The sequence below is a fragment of the Pyrenophora tritici-repentis genome, chromosome 1 (genome assembly GCF_003171515.1).
Source record: "Pyrenophora tritici-repentis strain M4 chromosome 1, whole genome shotgun sequence".
Taxonomy (NCBI): Eukaryota; Fungi; Ascomycota; class Dothideomycetes; order Pleosporales; family Pleosporaceae; genus Pyrenophora; species Pyrenophora tritici-repentis.
This window is the reverse complement of record NC_089390.1, coordinates 2,428,856-2,445,714: the sequence shown is the minus strand read 5'-3', so window position 1 is coordinate 2,445,714 and position 16,859 is coordinate 2,428,856. Positions and strand designations below refer to the sequence as shown.

The 16,859-nt window shown below is 50.2% G+C and overlaps 9 protein-coding genes across 9 annotated transcripts; 2 read left to right on the top strand and 7 right to left on the bottom strand.

Moving 5' to 3' along the window:
* Positions 1 to 22: 22 nt before the first annotated feature.
* PtrM4_009800 (uncharacterized protein) lies at positions 23 to 883 on the bottom strand (the record flags this gene model as incomplete). The annotated part of the gene is made up of 2 exons (XM_066102943.1): positions 23 to 192; positions 247 to 883. The coding sequence occupies 2 exons, from the start codon at positions 881 to 883 to the stop codon at positions 23 to 25; spliced, it is 807 nt and encodes a 268-aa protein (XP_065965145.1).
* Positions 884 to 2,701: 1,818 nt separating this feature from the next.
* Positions 2,702 to 3,676, top strand: PtrM4_009790 (DDE-3 multi-domain protein; the record flags this gene model as incomplete). Its single annotated transcript, XM_066102942.1, has 1 exon — positions 2,702 to 3,676. The coding sequence occupies one exon, from the start codon at positions 2,702 to 2,704 to the stop codon at positions 3,674 to 3,676; it is 975 nt and encodes a 324-aa protein (XP_065965144.1).
* Positions 3,677 to 3,980: 304 nt separating this feature from the next.
* Positions 3,981 to 5,675, bottom strand: PtrM4_009780 (uncharacterized protein; the record flags this gene model as incomplete). The annotated part of the gene is made up of 1 exon (XM_066102941.1): positions 3,981 to 5,675. The coding sequence occupies one exon, from the start codon at positions 5,673 to 5,675 to the stop codon at positions 3,981 to 3,983; it is 1,695 nt and encodes a 564-aa protein (XP_065965143.1).
* A 523-nt stretch (positions 5,676 to 6,198) lies between these two features.
* Positions 6,199 to 6,877, top strand: PtrM4_009770 (putative GNAT family acetyltransferase; the record flags this gene model as incomplete). The annotated part of the gene is made up of 2 exons (XM_001930946.2): positions 6,199 to 6,580; positions 6,630 to 6,877. 2 exons carry the CDS (start codon positions 6,199 to 6,201, stop codon positions 6,875 to 6,877), a joined length of 630 nt encoding a protein of 209 aa, XP_001930981.1.
* A 191-nt stretch (positions 6,878 to 7,068) lies between these two features.
* PtrM4_009760 (peptidase) lies at positions 7,069 to 9,753 on the bottom strand (the record flags this gene model as incomplete). The annotated part of the gene is made up of 1 exon (XM_001930945.2): positions 7,069 to 9,753. One exon carries the CDS (start codon positions 9,751 to 9,753, stop codon positions 7,069 to 7,071), a length of 2,685 nt encoding a protein of 894 aa, XP_001930980.1.
* Positions 9,754 to 10,576: 823 nt separating this feature from the next.
* On the bottom strand, positions 10,577 to 10,957 carry PtrM4_009750 (uncharacterized protein; the record flags this gene model as incomplete). The annotated part of the gene is made up of 1 exon (XM_066102940.1): positions 10,577 to 10,957. One exon carries the CDS (start codon positions 10,955 to 10,957, stop codon positions 10,577 to 10,579), a length of 381 nt encoding a protein of 126 aa, XP_065965142.1.
* Positions 10,958 to 12,338: 1,381 nt separating this feature from the next.
* PtrM4_009740 (aminoglycoside phosphotransferase) lies at positions 12,339 to 13,013 on the bottom strand (the record flags this gene model as incomplete). The annotated part of the gene is made up of 1 exon (XM_066102939.1): positions 12,339 to 13,013. One exon carries the CDS (start codon positions 13,011 to 13,013, stop codon positions 12,339 to 12,341), a length of 675 nt encoding a protein of 224 aa, XP_065965141.1.
* Positions 13,014 to 13,738: 725 nt separating this feature from the next.
* Positions 13,739 to 14,977, bottom strand: PtrM4_009730 (uncharacterized protein; the record flags this gene model as incomplete). The annotated part of the gene is made up of 2 exons (XM_066102938.1): positions 13,739 to 14,713; positions 14,771 to 14,977. The coding sequence occupies 2 exons, from the start codon at positions 14,975 to 14,977 to the stop codon at positions 13,739 to 13,741; spliced, it is 1,182 nt and encodes a 393-aa protein (XP_065965140.1).
* A 444-nt stretch (positions 14,978 to 15,421) lies between these two features.
* On the bottom strand, positions 15,422 to 16,697 carry PtrM4_009720 (HolB, ATPase involved in DNA replication; the record flags this gene model as incomplete). Its single annotated transcript, XM_001930943.2, has 3 exons — positions 15,422 to 16,381; positions 16,427 to 16,514; positions 16,564 to 16,697. 3 exons carry the CDS (start codon positions 16,695 to 16,697, stop codon positions 15,422 to 15,424), a joined length of 1,182 nt encoding a protein of 393 aa, XP_001930978.1.
* Between the last annotated feature and the right edge of the window lie 162 nt (positions 16,698 to 16,859).

Below are 16,859 nucleotides of genomic sequence, written 5' to 3'. Positions count from 1 at the left end.
AGAGCTCCTAGAACTCTAGAGACTAGTGGCTCCTATGGCCATCAATAATAAGCAGGCGACGCGCGCCTATAGTACGAGCCTGCGTGTGAGCGTTGAAGTGCTTTAGCCACTCAACTCCAAGCTCATTATTCGTCCAGCCATTGTCGCTGACTGCGATCGCCCAGTCGCGTAGGATATCCTCCTCATACCAGGCTGATAGGTGGTACTAGCCAGCGAAGATAAGGAATAGTGGCACTGACCAGCCACCAGCGCTGATGGCAGCGATTAGCGTTACCCACTCGCGATTGCCTAGCTGAATACTCTTTGGCCTGCCTCTTCTCTCTAATCCTGTTAGGACCAGCTGCGTTGTAATCTTGCCCATTATAAAGCCAGCTTCATCAAAGTTGTATGTGTCCTCATCGCAGATACTAAGCTCAGTCTTTGTCTCTTCTACTAGCTTAAACCAGCGTTGGATAAGGGCTGGATTCTCACAGAGAGCTCTCTGCCTATCGTACGCTCGGTTGAAACACGTCCGAAGGCTATCTGTACGCTTGACAAAGTTGCGCGGCCAGTGGATGCCAACTAGGCTAGCGCCGCGTGCAGCTATCAGCTTATCAGCCATATCTCGTACATCAACGTAGGTAGGCCCAAATCCACGTAGATCTAGGTGAAGGATATGGCTGATAATCACCTCCTCTTCTCTCTGGGTAAGCTTCCTTGAGTTGGGCTGGCAATCGCGTCGTGCAGGTATACCAGCGCGTCGGTTACGTGGTGTCGTACGTGGGACATTATATATAGCTGCAGCAGTAGAAGCACTATTAATTTGATGCGCATTAATAGAAGAGATAGCAAGCTGTATATCTGCTTCATTTGAAGCTAATTGAGGCGCGCTGCGTAGAGCCATTGTATGTTAAGATAGGAGAGGTGTAGAAAGTTGGTTAGGTGGCGGCTCGCTTGTACTGGCGGCTCGCTTATAAAACATGTTATATGTTTCGCGTCGTATATCTCGTAATCAGTTGGCTGCTGGGGCTGTATTGGTTAATAGGGCAGGAGCCTTGTAGACTCCAATCGGCGCAAATCTCATGGATGCACTTCCTATCTGCTGGTCTTCGCGATAACTTGGCCTGGGCCCTGGACTGATCTTTCCCGGTCTCGAATTGCGGAGGTCGGGTAATTTCACTCTTGTAGTCTTCATTCTAAGCCGAGTCTCTTAGTCTGAGTTGGTCCAGACCTTGATACCAGAGTCCGCAACAATCAAGCGATAGGCAGATTGATTACCTGATTAGGTCTGTCACGGACCAGATAGTGATCTTTCGAGGCCTAATCCGGTAATCAATCTGCCTATCGCTTGATTGTTGCGGACTCTACTTGGTACCCACGCTTAGGTGATCCGTCGTAGACAGGTGTAAATTGCACCGTGGGCGAGGACATCGTTGTCTCGCCTTTAATGTTGAAATGATTTGAGAGCCTGGCACTTCTCTCAGTGTATATAGGCTCGGGTAAAAGGTAAAAGTGAAGTAACCCACAGTAGAGATTCATGGTCGCGATGGGAGTTTGAAGTGAGTAAGACGTACTGAGAGAATTTTATTGTATTTTATAGGTGACGCGTGTTGTGTTGTCCAGCCGGCTCCTATATGACGTATTGTTGCAAGTAAACAGCATGGCTCGCAGACTCCGCAACAATCAATCGGATCGGCATGATTGATTCCTATCTAGGTTAAAGGCTGCCTAATGAAGTAATTCTTTAACCTATATAGGAATCAATCATGTCAATCGATTGATTGTTGCGGAGTCTGATGGCTCGGACATACACAACATTGTGTTTGAGTGCCCCCTATGATAGAGCTGCTAGCACCTCCACAGAGAACACGCTTTTGTTCTTCAAGACCCAGATCTGATTTGCGCAAAAGTTGAAAAATGTGCTGCGAATTCGGGTAAGGCACCCGCACTCGACAGCTCCCAAGCAGACTTGACATCTCGACTAGTCGATTAACTTTACAATTTACAAATCTCCGAGGGATCCCAGAATCACATATCTATAGCTTGTATCTTTGCAGCATATCTCTGCACATAAGTACAAACTGTCGTCGACATTTGGAATAGCTGCTTCATTCCGGGACTACGCACTCATCGCCTTGTGGACGCAGTGCATGTCCCACGCTGCGCATCCTCTCCAAGCATATCTTATGGTTGCTGTATGTAGCCGGTGGCTTGATTAAGCGCCAGAGCATAGAAATCCGTGTCAAGTTACTTTTCGAGACCGTCTTCTTGAAACAGCTTAGCGTGGTCCATCGAAAGTGGAAAACTCCAAGGACGTGCTTCAAGACCTTCGTCTGGCCGGAACATACACCATGAGGGCAAAACTCCTCCACTTTTGGCAAGATATTTACCAAAAAGACTTTGTATGATTGTATATTCAGCTCATTGGAGATGCCTACAGAGTGCCGTCACGCAACTAGAATGTTGGAGTTGCCTCTCAGCAATGCCCCGGGTCTGTGCTGAGTGCCGCCGATGCTATGGGTGTTTCTCGAAATACCTTGAGCCACCTGGATCTGGTTGGCTTGGTGGCCAAGAACATCAACTCCTATAGTAATTTGTTAGTAAATCGATGCAGCCACGCTTTCTAACACCCACAACGTATTTGAAGTTCATTGTTTGCTGCGATCGCCTCTACTGACTCGCGTTTTTGGTGTTGCAATTTTCTCGAGCCCATCTCATCGCGATGCCAGGCACCGGCCACCGCTTGCAGCCCGCTGTTCTCCAGGCTATCCTCGACCGAATTGCTGCCTGCGAAAGTGATCGAGCCATCTCTAGAGCTACAGGTGCGAGCCGTAACACAGTAGCAAAGCTGAGGTTGAGCTTAGAGTTTTGGGGCGTGCCTTATCCGCCGCGCTGCGTTCGACTTGGGCGGCCATCTATACTCCGGCAAGCTCAGCGCGAAGGCCTTCAGGCATACCTCAATGGCTCACCGGGCGCATACATGGATGAGATGAGGGACTTCTTGTACGACGAGTACGACGTTAGGATAAGCCTTGCGAGCGTTTACCGAGAGCTAGAGAAGATGAGATGGTCTCGCAAGCTTGCAACAAAGCGGGCAAAGGAGCAGAGTGAGCCACTCCGCCGCCTCTATCTTGCCAGGATGGCGCAACACTATAAGGCGGAGCAGATCGTTGCGTTGGACGAGAGCGCCTGCAATGAGCGTACGGGCGACCGCAAGTATGGCTGGTCTCCAATCGGGGAGCCGGTGGAGCTATCACACAGCTTCAGGCGATCAGAACGGTGGTCGCTGCTGCCAGCCATGACGATAGATGGCTACATAAGCTATAAGATCTTTCAAGGCGCGATTACATCTGAGATCCTAGAAGACTTCTTAGAGTTTCAAGTGCTGCCGTTCTGCAATCCTCACCCAGGGCCAGCCTCAGTAATCGTGCTTGATAACGCCTCCATCCATCGATCAGAGCGTGTACGGGTGCTTTGCCAAAGTGCTGGAGTACTCCTTGAGTATCTGCCGCCATACTCACCAGATTTCAACCCCATCGAGAAGAGCTTTAAGCAGCTCAAGGGGTGGATGAAAAGGAATTCAGCGCAAGCGGAGAACTTCATTGACTTTGGGGTCTTTCTTGAGTATGCAGCGCAGCTGGTGTGCTGTAATATTAACTGCAGAAGCTGGTTCCATAGGTGTGGCTATCCCTATTAATTGTGCTTTTAAATGGATGCCACAGTACGTTTCTATAGGTAGATGATACCATACAAATGCGAACGATTACACCTTAATGCGCAACCCACAAAAGCGATTTAATAATTCTAAAAAAATAAGAGCTATTTCTATACATATAGAACTATCTTAGGAAGTTAACCTGTTATAATCGCATAACGTTGTAGTGTTGTACATAGGGCTATCCAAATAGACTATTGTTGCAGCGCATTTGAAACGCCTGAAAAACCTCAACACTATAGCGGGCACGGGCCGCTGTCACCAAAAACGCTCAGGCCACTAAGCTTCAAGCATTCTCGCCATCATCCTCCACAACACTGCTAGACGGTTCAACCACCAATTTCTTGCGCGCAATCTCTTCTCTTTTCTTACAACGTTCGACTCGTCTCCAGTTACGATCTGTGAGACCCTGGTACCCAGCTTGCCATTCTTTTGCAGTGTTTTGTAGCGTGAAAAACCAGCCAGGAGGCTGCTTGAAATGCTGCGTCCACAACTTCAAGATATCACCAGATGGCTGCATCAAGAGGTTGATATCCATAGCTCCGTCAATAACAAGAGTCTTATAAAGCTCGTTAATGTCCTCTCCAACTGTAGGAAATTTTAACTTAAGGTAGTTAAAGAAATTACTAGTATGCTCGTTAATCTCCTGCTCATGATCATATCGGATAGGCGCCCACTGAGATGCACTAGATACCTCAGCTCTTGTTATCGTTGGTGCAGCTGCCTGCAAGTTAGACTCCTGTTGAGGTTGCCTGTTCATCCGCTCAAGCTGTCCAACGATGAGCAGTTTTGTTAAGCTTTTGATATCATCGTCGCCATCTCCAGCCGCCCGCAACTTGCGCGTTTTCTCATGCACCCGCAGGTCCTTTGCTCTCAAAATTGCAAGCCGTACATCATCAGATGGCTCATCGTACGTTGCCCTTCTCGCTGTAATTGCTCTTGCCCACATGGAGATAATGTTGCCGTTGACAAAGAGGTGATCTTCGAAGCGCGCTGGCTGCCTCGCTGTTGGCGCCATCCAGCAGCAATAAGGATAGTTCTCGCAATGGGTATCTGTACAGCGCCATCTATCCCGGATAGCAATAGCATGCCCGCTACCTGCTTGTTCAGCTGCTATTACACCAGCAAGCCCCTCCTCTTGAATCACCGTTGCGGTGCGTCGACGAGGACCGTCGACAACCGTTGGCAACGGCTGCTGCTCCCCTGGAATTTCAGCCAAGATGAGCTCGAAATCGACGTTTACTGGCTCGCTGACATAGTTATCAACCTCTACAACAAGGCGCTGAAAGCTATTCCACGTTGCATCAACACCTCGCCGCAATCGCTTTATCGCGCGCTCGCGTTTGGCCTGCTTAGCTGGGTAAACAACAGTGCAAACAGATGAGATCTTCGCTCTTTTTGGCCGTAATTCTGCAACAACGTCATCTACCCACTGCCATAGGTCGTCGAAATGCAGCGAGTACAGCCGTACGCCGTGCTCGCTATCGGCAGCTTCAGGAATAAAGTGTTTCTCCATATCACCACCAAGGCAAGCCCTCCACCTAACGCGCAGTACAGGATTAACCTCATCCTCTAGCGCTTGCGATGAGCGAGGCAGCCATGGAGTGCCTTCTTGACGTCGGTACGCTGGCTCTCCCTCATCCTCAACACTACCGGCAGCGCCCTTAGCAGCGATCTCATCCTCATCCTCAGGCAGCGGATCGCCATCTCCATCCTCGAAAGTATCCTCATCCTCGCCAACGATATCTTCAGCTTGCGCGGAGGCAGCTGTTTGGGTGGCTTGCAGCTCAGGCTCGGACAACGGGCTTTGACGGCGCGGCGGGGCAGTCGCTGGAGGCGACGGCAGCGCCTCACGGCGGACACGTTTAGGCGTTAAATGGGTAGGATTTTGTCTAGTTGCTGGCGCTCTACGCTTCTGGGAGGACGGGTTAACGCCTTGATCGAATGGCTGCTTCGGCTTACGCTGGCGCTTGGGCGGCATCCCAACAGCAGCTAGATTGAGCTCGCAACAAGCTCCACACAAACAAAACGCTATACACGAACGATTTAGAGTACAGGACTAGCTTCATGGGCTTCTGGAGGTGGGAAACGGCTGCTGCATTAATTTACTAACAAATTACTATGGGAGTTGATGTTCTTGGGCACCAAGCTAACCAGATCCAGGCGGCTCAAGGTATTTCGAAAACCACAATAGCCGATCGGCTTTTTGTGTGCCAACTGTCAACGTCGTTTGTAGAATCCTTTAAGCTGGCGGAAGCTTATTTCTTTGTCGACTTTTTTTTGTAGTTCGTTTGAAAAAACATCATCGCAGAATACTAGAAAACAAAAACATGATTATATATTCGATCTGCGAATCAGATATCAGCATACCACGCTGTTGCCTGAAGCCAACGAAAAGGGCGTAAGGACACCAAACTGCATACAGGCGCCAAGTCCGATACGCCAGAGATAAGTACTCGCGAATTTCCAGGCTGCCATATTTATCAGCAAACACACTCATCGCAATGACACTTACAGTTTGCGACGTGTCTGACAAAGACATCCTCCGAGCGTGCGAGATCGAGTTTGTTGCCTACAAGGACAGCCCTCTTGCACCCATACTCCTATCTGGCCCACTTCCCCCAGATGCCGTGCAACAAAGAGCACGGGAACTGACAGAATTGAGGGAAAAAGACTCCACCGTTCACTACCAGCAGTGTCGCGATGAGGCTACGGGGAAGATGGTGGCTTTTACGAAGTATGTTATCGTTCAGAATCCGGATGACGTAGCTACCCCTACAGATCCACCGCACATCGGGCCTGGCAGAAACGTGGAAGCGACTCTGATGTACGCTGGTGGTTTGGCGGAGAAAAAAAGGGAGATCTTAGGAAACAGGCCGCACATGTGTAAGACCGTCTCTTTGCGGCGTAATGCTCAATACTGACGTAATATTAGACCTTCATCTACTACACACCGACCCCGATCATCAAGGCCGCGGTGCAGGAAGCCTCCTTCTAGACTGGGGTATCAAGCGATCAGATGAGCTGGGCCTTCCCATTTATCTGGAATCTAGTGCTGCCGGCCATCGCTTCTACCAGAACCGTGGCTTCAAAGACGTGGAATTCCTCACAGTCAACTTCACGCCTTGGGGTGGACCTATCCACCAGCAGCCTTTGATGTTGCGCGAGCCTTTGCAGCGATAATCAATGCGAGTTTTTGTCATGGAAGCTGATCCGACGCGCCAGTATTCGGTTTCATAGCACCTTTTACATACCATAGAGAATTCCCAAAGGTGTGATTCCAGCGAGGCGCATCACGTGAATGTTGAGCATGAGTGCAAGCGATGACTATACATTATATTGAATTTTGAAGAGCCACAGCATCATCGGCTAAATTAATATTTGATCCCAAACTCGACAGTCTCGATCACATCCCAATCTTCCTTGCGCTTCTCATCTCCAAAAATCCTCAACGCCCTGACTCTCATCTTATACACCCCCGCGTCCAACACTGTTCCATCGGCCAACAAACCATTGAACCAACCACGGGCCTCATCTCTGCCCAGATGCATTCGTGGCCATCCCGCCAACTCTCCCAATACCACATTCCCTTGCAAAACGTCAATGTGTACCAAGCTCATTCCAACTATCGGACTGATGTATACGTTTGGATCGTTCTGTTCGCTGCCGCTGTCAGTAGCAGGCGGGTTCGCTGGGTCTGGTCGTGGAATCGTGTAAGTGGTGTTTGCAGCTACGGGACCGTAGCCTTGTGCGAGGAAGGTATTATCGGATCTGATGACGGGCACGTCACGCATGTTGCCGACAACGCCCATGTATGGAAGTGTAAGTTTGTCACCCAAACCAATGAATCCACTGTATACAGCCAGCAAGGTAGCATTGACGCCGGTGGGTGGCGTGATCGTTACGGTAACTTCGGCGGACTTGCCTGCGGGAATCGTGATGCTGTCGGACGAGAAGGCAATGCTAGCGTACGAATCGACGATAGCGTTGGGGAAGCCACCGAGGTTCAAATTATCAGTATTAGGTCTCATGGTGTACATGGTGACGGCCTTTCTGTGGCCCATCTTTAACACTTCGTCAGTGGAGCCGGTGTTGGAGATGCTGAAGGTGTGAGTGCCGACAAAGTGCTCCGTATCGTTAAGCATGAGACTATCGACATCGAGCTCGATGGTAGTATGAGCGGCGTTCCATGCTTGTACGATTCCAGCGCCTTGTTGCGGAACTGGGGCGAGGATGTCAGGGTGTACCGTCTTGCCGTCTTGCCAGGCGAGTGGCTTGGCGGTATGCGTAAGCATCCTGCGGAAACGCTTCTCATCGATTTTGCCATACACTTGACCAAGCAGTGCGTAGACACCTGCAATCAGTGGCGACGACATACTCGTGCCAGTCAAGACGCGGTAGCTACCCATAGCTGTTGGCCATGTGCCCAGAATGTTTTCTCCGGGTGCCACGAGCTGAGGTGTCATGTTGAGCTCCCAACTTGGGCCCCAAGTGCTCAACAAGCCTGAGACATATCCGCCGTTATCATTGTTCTCCAGCTGCTCGAGGTGAGTAGCAGATCCGTTGGCGGGCATCGTTACCGTGACGGTAGTGTCTTGCGAAAGTAGAGAAATCCAACGTTCAGCGTGATACGGGACAACCCTGGCTACTCCTTCGATACCGTCTGAATAGACAAACGGGTCGTCACGCATCGTCGAGTTGGTCTTTTCATAGTAGACCATGAAGCGTCCGCCCTTTGCCGCAATGTTGGTACCCTGATCTTGCGGGTAGCATCCTGTTGCTTTTGCATCCAAAAACTCCACAAGCACGATACGATTTTTCAGATCCGGTGTATCGTCTGGCAACGGGCTGCAGGCGTTGCTAGCATACCACAGTGGGAGAGTGGTTTCAGCTGCGAACGGAGGAGTGCCCATCAACAAGCCGAAATCAGTCATGCTATTGTCCGTGGAATTGGCGCCGACCTTGTAGGAGCCCTGCTGGAGAAATGTAGGGAACATGGAATTCGTCACCGCTCCAGCCCCTGTAGCGCTGACAGCAGTCGCTGGCGTGCTGGCATAAAAGAGTCCCTTGCCACCTGCGTTGCCTTCGGAGACCACAACTGGAATACCAGAGTCGACAATGCGACTGACGAGGATGGCGCGGAAATTCTGCGACCATCCAGACTCCTCGCCATTAGAGTATGAAATGATATCCGCACCTTCCTCAACAGCACGAGCAAATGCCGCAAACTCAATCTCGTTCGTGGACTGCCCTGGGCATCCCCACATGCGATACATGCCAAGCTTTGCACCAGGAGCAGAACCGGTAAAGCCGTACTTGTTGCCCTTAGACTGAGCCACAATAATACCTGCGACGTGAGTCCCATGTCCTACGCAATTGTCCATTGGATCGCTGTCAGGCTGCGGCAGTGTTGAACCAGGCACGTAGTTGTCGCCTATGAAGTCGTAGCCAGCTTCAATGAGACAGCCTGGGCCAAAGCAGCCACCAAGTGCTTCGTGTGTCCAGTCGACGCCGCTGTCAACAACGGAGATGCGAAATCCCTTCCCTGTTATACCTTCGTTATGAAGCTTGTCAACCTGTGTCATGACATGCGGAGAGAAGGTATCCTCTTGTTGTGTTTGTCGCTTGACGCGTGTATTCTGAGTAGATGCTGTAACATCCTCTGGACGTGGTGAACGCCTTATGATTTCGGAAGGCCATACTTTCCCGATCTGTGGCACGGCCTGAAGTTTGCTTAAGAAGCTCCTGCTATCAGAAACGGTTGAATTTGCGCTGGAACCGGTGACTTGGAACGAACAGCCTTTGAACAAACGGAAGCTCAGGTCCATCCGGTGTTTGGCGTGCACGCCGTTGGCCTCGAGAGACGCGTAAAAGGACGATAGAGTCTCATTCTCGTTCGCGAATTCAACAATAAACACACTGATGACGTTGTCGCCTGCGGTCGCTGATGTGTTGCGCTGTGCAAGTTCATTTGTGTTGAGCCGGGGATGAAGCGGTGTGGAGATGGCGACCTGCGTACCCAGGAGAAGGGCCGCAATGGCGCGAGAGACTTTTCCCATCTTTAGGAATGTCGACAAAGGGGAAGATGCGTGAGCGCAATTGCGGCCATGGAGTCTTTCATGTTATATGTACGGAGACCAACGCAGTAGTGGCACGCGGTTCTCTCTGAAGCCATGGTCTGATATCGATATTCATGCATTACCTCGTATGGCAGCATGGCAAGATTACCCAATTTGCCCTGGGTGGAGATGGAAATAGAAGCACTAGGATGAAGATCGTAGGTGGTGTCCACCTCGCAATCAAATGTCGGCGGCTATACCGAATTGGTACTAGCGCCGGGGAAATGTCGCAACACGAGTGTCGTTGCTTCTCGCATTTTCTTGTTCTCGGACGAGGTCTTGCGCAGTACAGTCATTTTTCAGAAAGCTTCGCGGGGCTCGTGTCAACTCTCGTGGATCCGATGTGTCTCTGTATCGTTTGTGTATTCCTGGGCTGATCTCACGCATCTATCGCTAGAGGACCCCTCCTTGTCATAGTTCCGGTGTTAGACACGACCCCAGTCACCAGACCGGTAGCCCATATTGACGTCGCTGCCCGTAAAGCAACACTAATATAGCATCAGTATCGTAGATGCGACACTAGAAGATCCAGGCTTGTCATCTGCCATCGCCACTACCTAGTCATGTGGGGCCGGCCATGGTCGGAATCACGCCTACCGAACTCATCATTGCAGATACGAACTTGATAGCGTATTGAGAACCAACGTTCCTATTATAGTGAACCATGAATATCGACTGATACCAGAAACGTTACTACCCATACCCATCCGCTCGACCCCGGCGTTGGGAAGAAAATACGGAGTAGCATCTCTCTTCGCTAGCTTCAGCATGCAGGATCCCCATTTTCATTGCCATACTCTCGTCCTTTTCTAGCCCCTGTACATCTCCTAACCGTACTACTCCTCCCGCGAACCGGCTCATCAGACCTCTCTCGGTTTCCTATATATCCCTCGGCCTTCGTACTATTGCCACAGAAGTAGCCGGGGGATCCAGAACGGCAGGAAGAAAAGGATCCGTTGACGCCCTCTCCTTCCGGAGTAAAGTTATCACGTCGATCCCGTTCCACGAGCGCCTCGTCAAGAACCTCTGGGGGTAAGCGTCGCATCTTTGTGTGGAAGAGGGGAAATAGGAAGCAAGCGAAGAAGGAAGCGATGGACCTGGTGAGGCATTCAGATAGGCTGGTCGTAATGGTGGTAGCGGCCATTTTGCAGTGAGCTTAGTAAGAAGGGAGGCAGAAAGCTTAGGTGTATATATGTATGTATGTAGAGAGCGTGTGTTTGCTTACAGAATTTAGACGATGCGGTACGCATGTTCGATAGGATACTAAAGTGGGAACGGTGAGTCTTTCTCAGGAGCTCTAGCCCTGTACCCTTAACCCAGTACGATCCTCACCCAGTCTCCACAACATTGAAGACTTGCAATACAAGGTCACATGACATGCATTCTCATACAGACATTTGAATTACAAACACTTATGCAACTTAAACAACCTCGTGTGAACATGCATTTTACTACGACAGTTTCTTGGGGAGTACTTCGTTATAATAGTATGCTGCACATGTACACATAAGCATGATTAAAAAGGAAACATACATATGTAGCCGCTACAGAGAAGCTTAAGTCTCCCTCTAGCAGTCATCATTAAGAACCATCTTCTTAACCCCCACTACCCCCTCCACGCTCCCTCACCCCCTCCCTTTCCGTCATTTCTACTCTTTCCCCTTATCTCACCCTCCATCACCAACACCCCGTTTCACCTGCTGTGCCTGTTGTCCGATAAAGGAGCTACATCATTGGCGTGCGTCGGCTTTGTCGCATCGTTCGCGGAACGAGCGAGCTTTGTTGCGTTATTAATTGAGAACTCCGCTGTTGTCCGACTATCTAAGGAACTGCCTCTGCCTGAGCCATAACATTCGCAGGAGGAGGCGCTACATTGTTGTCGCGCGTACTATTTGCGTTGACAACGATACTTAGACTACGCATGTACTCAGCAGCTAATTGGTGGACCATTCTTTCTTGCTCCTCTGTGAACATCGTGTCGCTGAGCGTTGTCCCATCTACTTTATTGTTGGGTACGATTAACTTTGTGTGTGTGCGAGTGTTTAGTCTAGTGAGAGATGATATGAGAAAGTGGAGTACGGGGCTATATATTGGCATGTAGTTTGCTTACATGATGTTGAGAAGACAATAGAGAGATGGGAATAGGGGCGGTACTAGACGTAGCAACGTTTCGGGAAGAAGCGGATGTGGTTCTACATGCGAGTCTTCTCGTCTCGGAATTTCTTCGAAAGGCTTCTCCAGTGCACATGAGGGGGATTTGGTGTATCGGACTATACTGCAATACTCAAGGTTCAACCAAAAGAGTCGCATACACATCCTTCACTTCTTCCAACAGCAGCGAACTCAGCACCTTTTCCCAGTCATCGCTTATAACATCCTACAGAACCCCCACAACAATATCAACAAGCTCCTTCGTACCCTCCCGATCCGCCCACTCAACTCTGGTAGGCCAAAACGCTACATGAACCGCCCAATGCACCACCATTCTGCGCAACCAAGTTTTCCTAAGTACACCGGAATCTTCCCTAGCAGTGATATACGAACGCAAGAAAGCAGGGAAGCAAGCCCCTGCCACCTCTGAAGCGGTCGAGAAGGAAAGCCTCAGCCGCAAACTGCCCTACATCGGTTGCACTAGTGCCTCGCCGAACGATCTCCCAATCCACGATTGTCATCTTAGCTGTTTTGTTCTCCGTGATGTGTACGAGAACGTTACCGGGCCAGAAATTCCCGTGGCAGATACATTCGTTCTCTGTCGCTAAGAGTATCCCGAACTCGTCATCGATTCGGTGAGCGAGTTGGGGATCGTGGCCAAACAGTGAGAGTGGTGTATGCAGGTTCCTGTAAGAGTGTCTATAGATGTCGACGGCGATTGGGTTGTTGTTTGTATCCGGGATATGACCTGGTAGCTTGAGTGACATTTCTTGAGAACACGTGTGTAGTGCGGCAAGCCATGCCGCCAGGTCCTTCCCAATGAGGGGGATTTCTAACGTCTTGTCTGTGTAGGCGTCTTTGAAGTTGCGGCTACCATTATCTTCAATCTCGAGCAGCTTAGGTTCCTTGTCGTAGCTAAACAGCCATACTGCATGTACGTTTGAGCTTTCTAGAGCCGCCGGGAAGGGACTCGCTGAGGATGAAAACTTCTCCAAGACATGGGCTTCGTAGTTCATACGCGTCGGGTCGAGTGCGAAGGATTTGTTCATGTGGAGGTAGGGCGCGGCGTGTTTGAAGATGCTTTTTGACCCATCATGTTTTGTGACGCGGTAGACGTAGTTTGCTGTGCCTCCTGATAAAAGCTGGACGTTGGCTATTCCTGGTTGTTTCGTTTCGAGGCAATTGCGGAGGCCATGCTCGTTGGTGAGATCATGTGAGGAAGCTATGTTGTTATATTGTTTATTGGACTTCCAGATATCTAGAGTTCTCTTTACAGCTATGCTTGATTTCAAGAATCATTCGCGCTTACTGTTGAATCAGATATGATACTGCCTTTTGTATCAGAAGTACGACAGGAAAGACCCATCACAGTGGCTCTTTTTATATGCTGTTGCGAATTATTGCCGCTAGACCTTGAGTTTACGATATCAGGCACATTGTATCACATAGTGGCTTTGCATCGACATGACGGTGGATGCGTCATTTGCCAAGAGCTGTGTAGCGGGAGAGGCTTGCCTTGAATAAAGGCAGGTTGGAAATAGCGGGGCAACCGGGGCTAGGCCATAACGGTGGTAGTCTTCAGAGTGATAGGCTTTCAGCCGCCTCCCAAATCGTCTCAGAAAGATCCGATCTAGAGAGCAAGCATTGGGAAGTGGTCTAGAAAGGTCTAGATTTCTTGTTTGTCTGTTAAGCCATCTCTTTTGTATAGTATTTGGAATGCCCAAATCCAATTCAGTTGTCGCGATAGTAGTGACAATGGCCTTGATTCTTCCTTCTAAGAATCCCAATCCGGACGGCACGTGCACCCTTCCGTCTTGATGTGCATCACTCCTGTGCGGCTCGCATCTACCAACCACTTGATCCACTCAATCTCATGCTCTACACTGGTACGATGCTCCCCAGTTTCGATGCGCTCCTCTTTGGATTTCAATAAAAAGTCGCGCAGCTTCAGCGCACAGTGAAGCATCGGATTGGATGCTGTAAGAGTCCCTGTCCTTTGCTGCCCAGTGTAAAGCATGCGCTCAATCCGTGTCAAAAGCTGAGCTTGCACTTCGGCTGATTCTTCAAACTTCGCAATCAACGTTTTCGCCTGGCGCTTTAGACGGACAGTGTCCTCGCGTGTGGCGCGGGTACATGGTAGTGGCCGTTGAGGCCTGGCAAGATAGAAAGAGCCGACGTCGCGGAGCACGACCATATCTTCAAAAGATTGGTTTTCGATGGTAGTCGCTGAGTCTCTCGAATTGGGACGGCCAGTATACGGAGTACCATCCCAGTTGAGGTAAGGGTTGTAAGGCGCCGGGCGTTGAGGGCTCTCCGTCGATTCCTTCTCTGGCTCCCATTCGCATTCGGTGTCTGGATACTCGTCCGAATCATACATGAAAGACTCTGAATAGCTGAACCCGTATCCCTCTCGTTTTGGTTTCGGCTTTGATAATCGAGGTACTTGAGACATAGTGGGCTGTGGTCCAACCGCCTGCACTGGAGATGCCTTCTTTTCTGCATCCGAGACGGAATTGTTTGACGGGATAGCCACGGAAAGTTGAGAGAGGTCTGCGGCAACGGTGGCGTTTCGCTCTTCTTGCTCCGGGCTTTCATCTGCATCTGCTGAGAACGAGAATCTTAGCTCGACATTGGGCGTCTTTGGCTGTTGACTGCCTCCGGTCTGCTTTACTTCGCGCATTCTGGATGTGTTTGACTGAGCAACGGCTGCTATGTTTGCCGTTGGCCTTGCTGGAGTATCAGCGTTCTTCTGCTACACGCATTAGTCACGTTTGCCACACGACTGTTCAGTGATTTTGGAGCTTACCGGTCCTCGCCACCTGGAGGGTCGTTTCTTAATTCGGCCTGTGTCTTGGCGACTTGGTAGACTTGGAGACTCCTGTGCTTTAGCCATGGGTAATGAGTCGAAACTGCGACGCAGGCTGAGTCGTCGGTTCGATGTACTGTCTGCTCTCTCTTCAACCTTAGCCTTGTTTCGAATATCTTTGAAAGGTAGATTTACTTTTACTGGCATTGTGGGGGAGTTGTTTGGGTTGGAGCGTGTGGGGTATTATATAGTGGACGGATGGCGGGGCACGTGGTGGCGAATGTCCCAATGTTTACGAATGCGAACGTCAGTATGCGCGTGTCGACCGCTTATCGCAAAATGTTTGGGCCTTGTGAGTTGAGTGTTGTTATCGATTGTTGACGGTCAAGTGGAAGTACCCGGGGTACTTAGTCGGAAGGCGCGTCCGAGTCGCGTGAATGCTGACTAGCGCGGTTAGCGCAAAACACGACTCTGATCCTATCACCGCGGTGATCCTCGGTGTTTTGATACACAGTTCCCCACATCATGGTCCGTTCACACCTGTGATTATCGCGGAATGACGATGGTACGGTCGCGCCGCTTGAGAGTAAATAAATTGGTATGAATTTCCGTCGCGAGTGAGTGCTGGACGCGGCGCAGTGATGCGACGGATCACCTCTTTCCATTTTCTAGTAGCTCTACACCTGTCCTCACAACACCAATTGCTGCGCCCGTCTGTATGGTTTCACTACCACCCCCACTTAGCCTATACTCGATGTCTGCTAGGCCTGACATCCATGTGACCATGACCTGCGGAGGGACATCGTTGGTGACGAGCTCTTCGCTGACCGCTGTGAGAATATCTGCCAGTGCCAGTCCCTTCATTATCTTCAAGTTATTAACCGTCCGTAAACATTCGGTCATGTCGTTCTTTGAGAGTAGCGTTTCGAGAATGTACTTGATGTCGGAGGGATGCGGGGCTGCTATACAGTCGTAGATGGTCGTCTGAGTGATCTGATCACGCACGATGGTGTTTGGGTCTACTGCTGGCCTTCCCGGTGGCTGAAGCGGCGTGCTCGAAGCGTGACAAGCCTGCAACACATTAAGTGCTCGCCTCATATCTCCTTTACTCAACGTGACAAGTGAGCCTGTAGCGTCCTGTGTGATGTTGACCTTTTCGTCTTCAATGACCTTGTCGACCAAGTTCCTAATGTCCTGGTCTTTAAGAGGAGAGAATCGGAACCTCGTACACCGCGAGAGTAGTGCTGGTGAGAGCTTGTGTGTGTAGTTTGCAATGATACAGAAGCGTGTGTTTGCTGTATACTTCTCCATAATACGTCGCAGTGCCATTTGGGCCGTCGCAGTCATGGCATCTGCCTCATCAAGGATGATGAGCTTGAAGGTTGCGAGCGACGAATCTCCAGCCCTGGGTGCCGCAGCAAAGATTTGCTTGGTGCTACTAAACGTCTTGATCTGCTCTCTTACGACGTCGATACCTCTATCATCTGAAGCGTTCAGCTCCAGCACCATCTGTCGCATGTTCTTGTTCCCGTATATGCGTCGTGCAAGTGCGAGGACAGTTGAGGTTTTTCCAGTTCCTGGTGGGCCATAGAGCAGGAGATGGGGAAGTCGCTAAGACAATTAGCGACTATTCTCGAGGAGGGACCAAGGACATACGTTTGAGTCGACAAACTTGTTAATGGTTGCTATTATGTCCTTGTGACCTTCTACATCGTCTAGCGAGTTTGGTCTGTACTTTTCGACCCTAGGCCATGTCAGTAGTTGGCAGGAGAGTTGTATATTGTGAGGGTTACCATGGTAGTGAGTCTTCAGCTTCTACAGGCAGATTTGCAGCACTCCGTTTGCCCTTTTTTTGGTCTCCGCCGAAGCTTATTGAGTTGTCCACAGTAGGCGCATCAACGTCCATTTCATCTTCAAAGTCGGACATGGTGATGAGCTTGTAAGTGGTACAGATTACTGGGAAAGTTTTGAGTGCCGACAAGCAGCAATTAGGGACGGGAGAGTGCCAGATGCGTTTTGCTACCAAGAAAGTTGTGGTAGACGCGCCGCGAGACGCGTTAATTGGCGGCTGGCTTAGTCACCCCCGCCT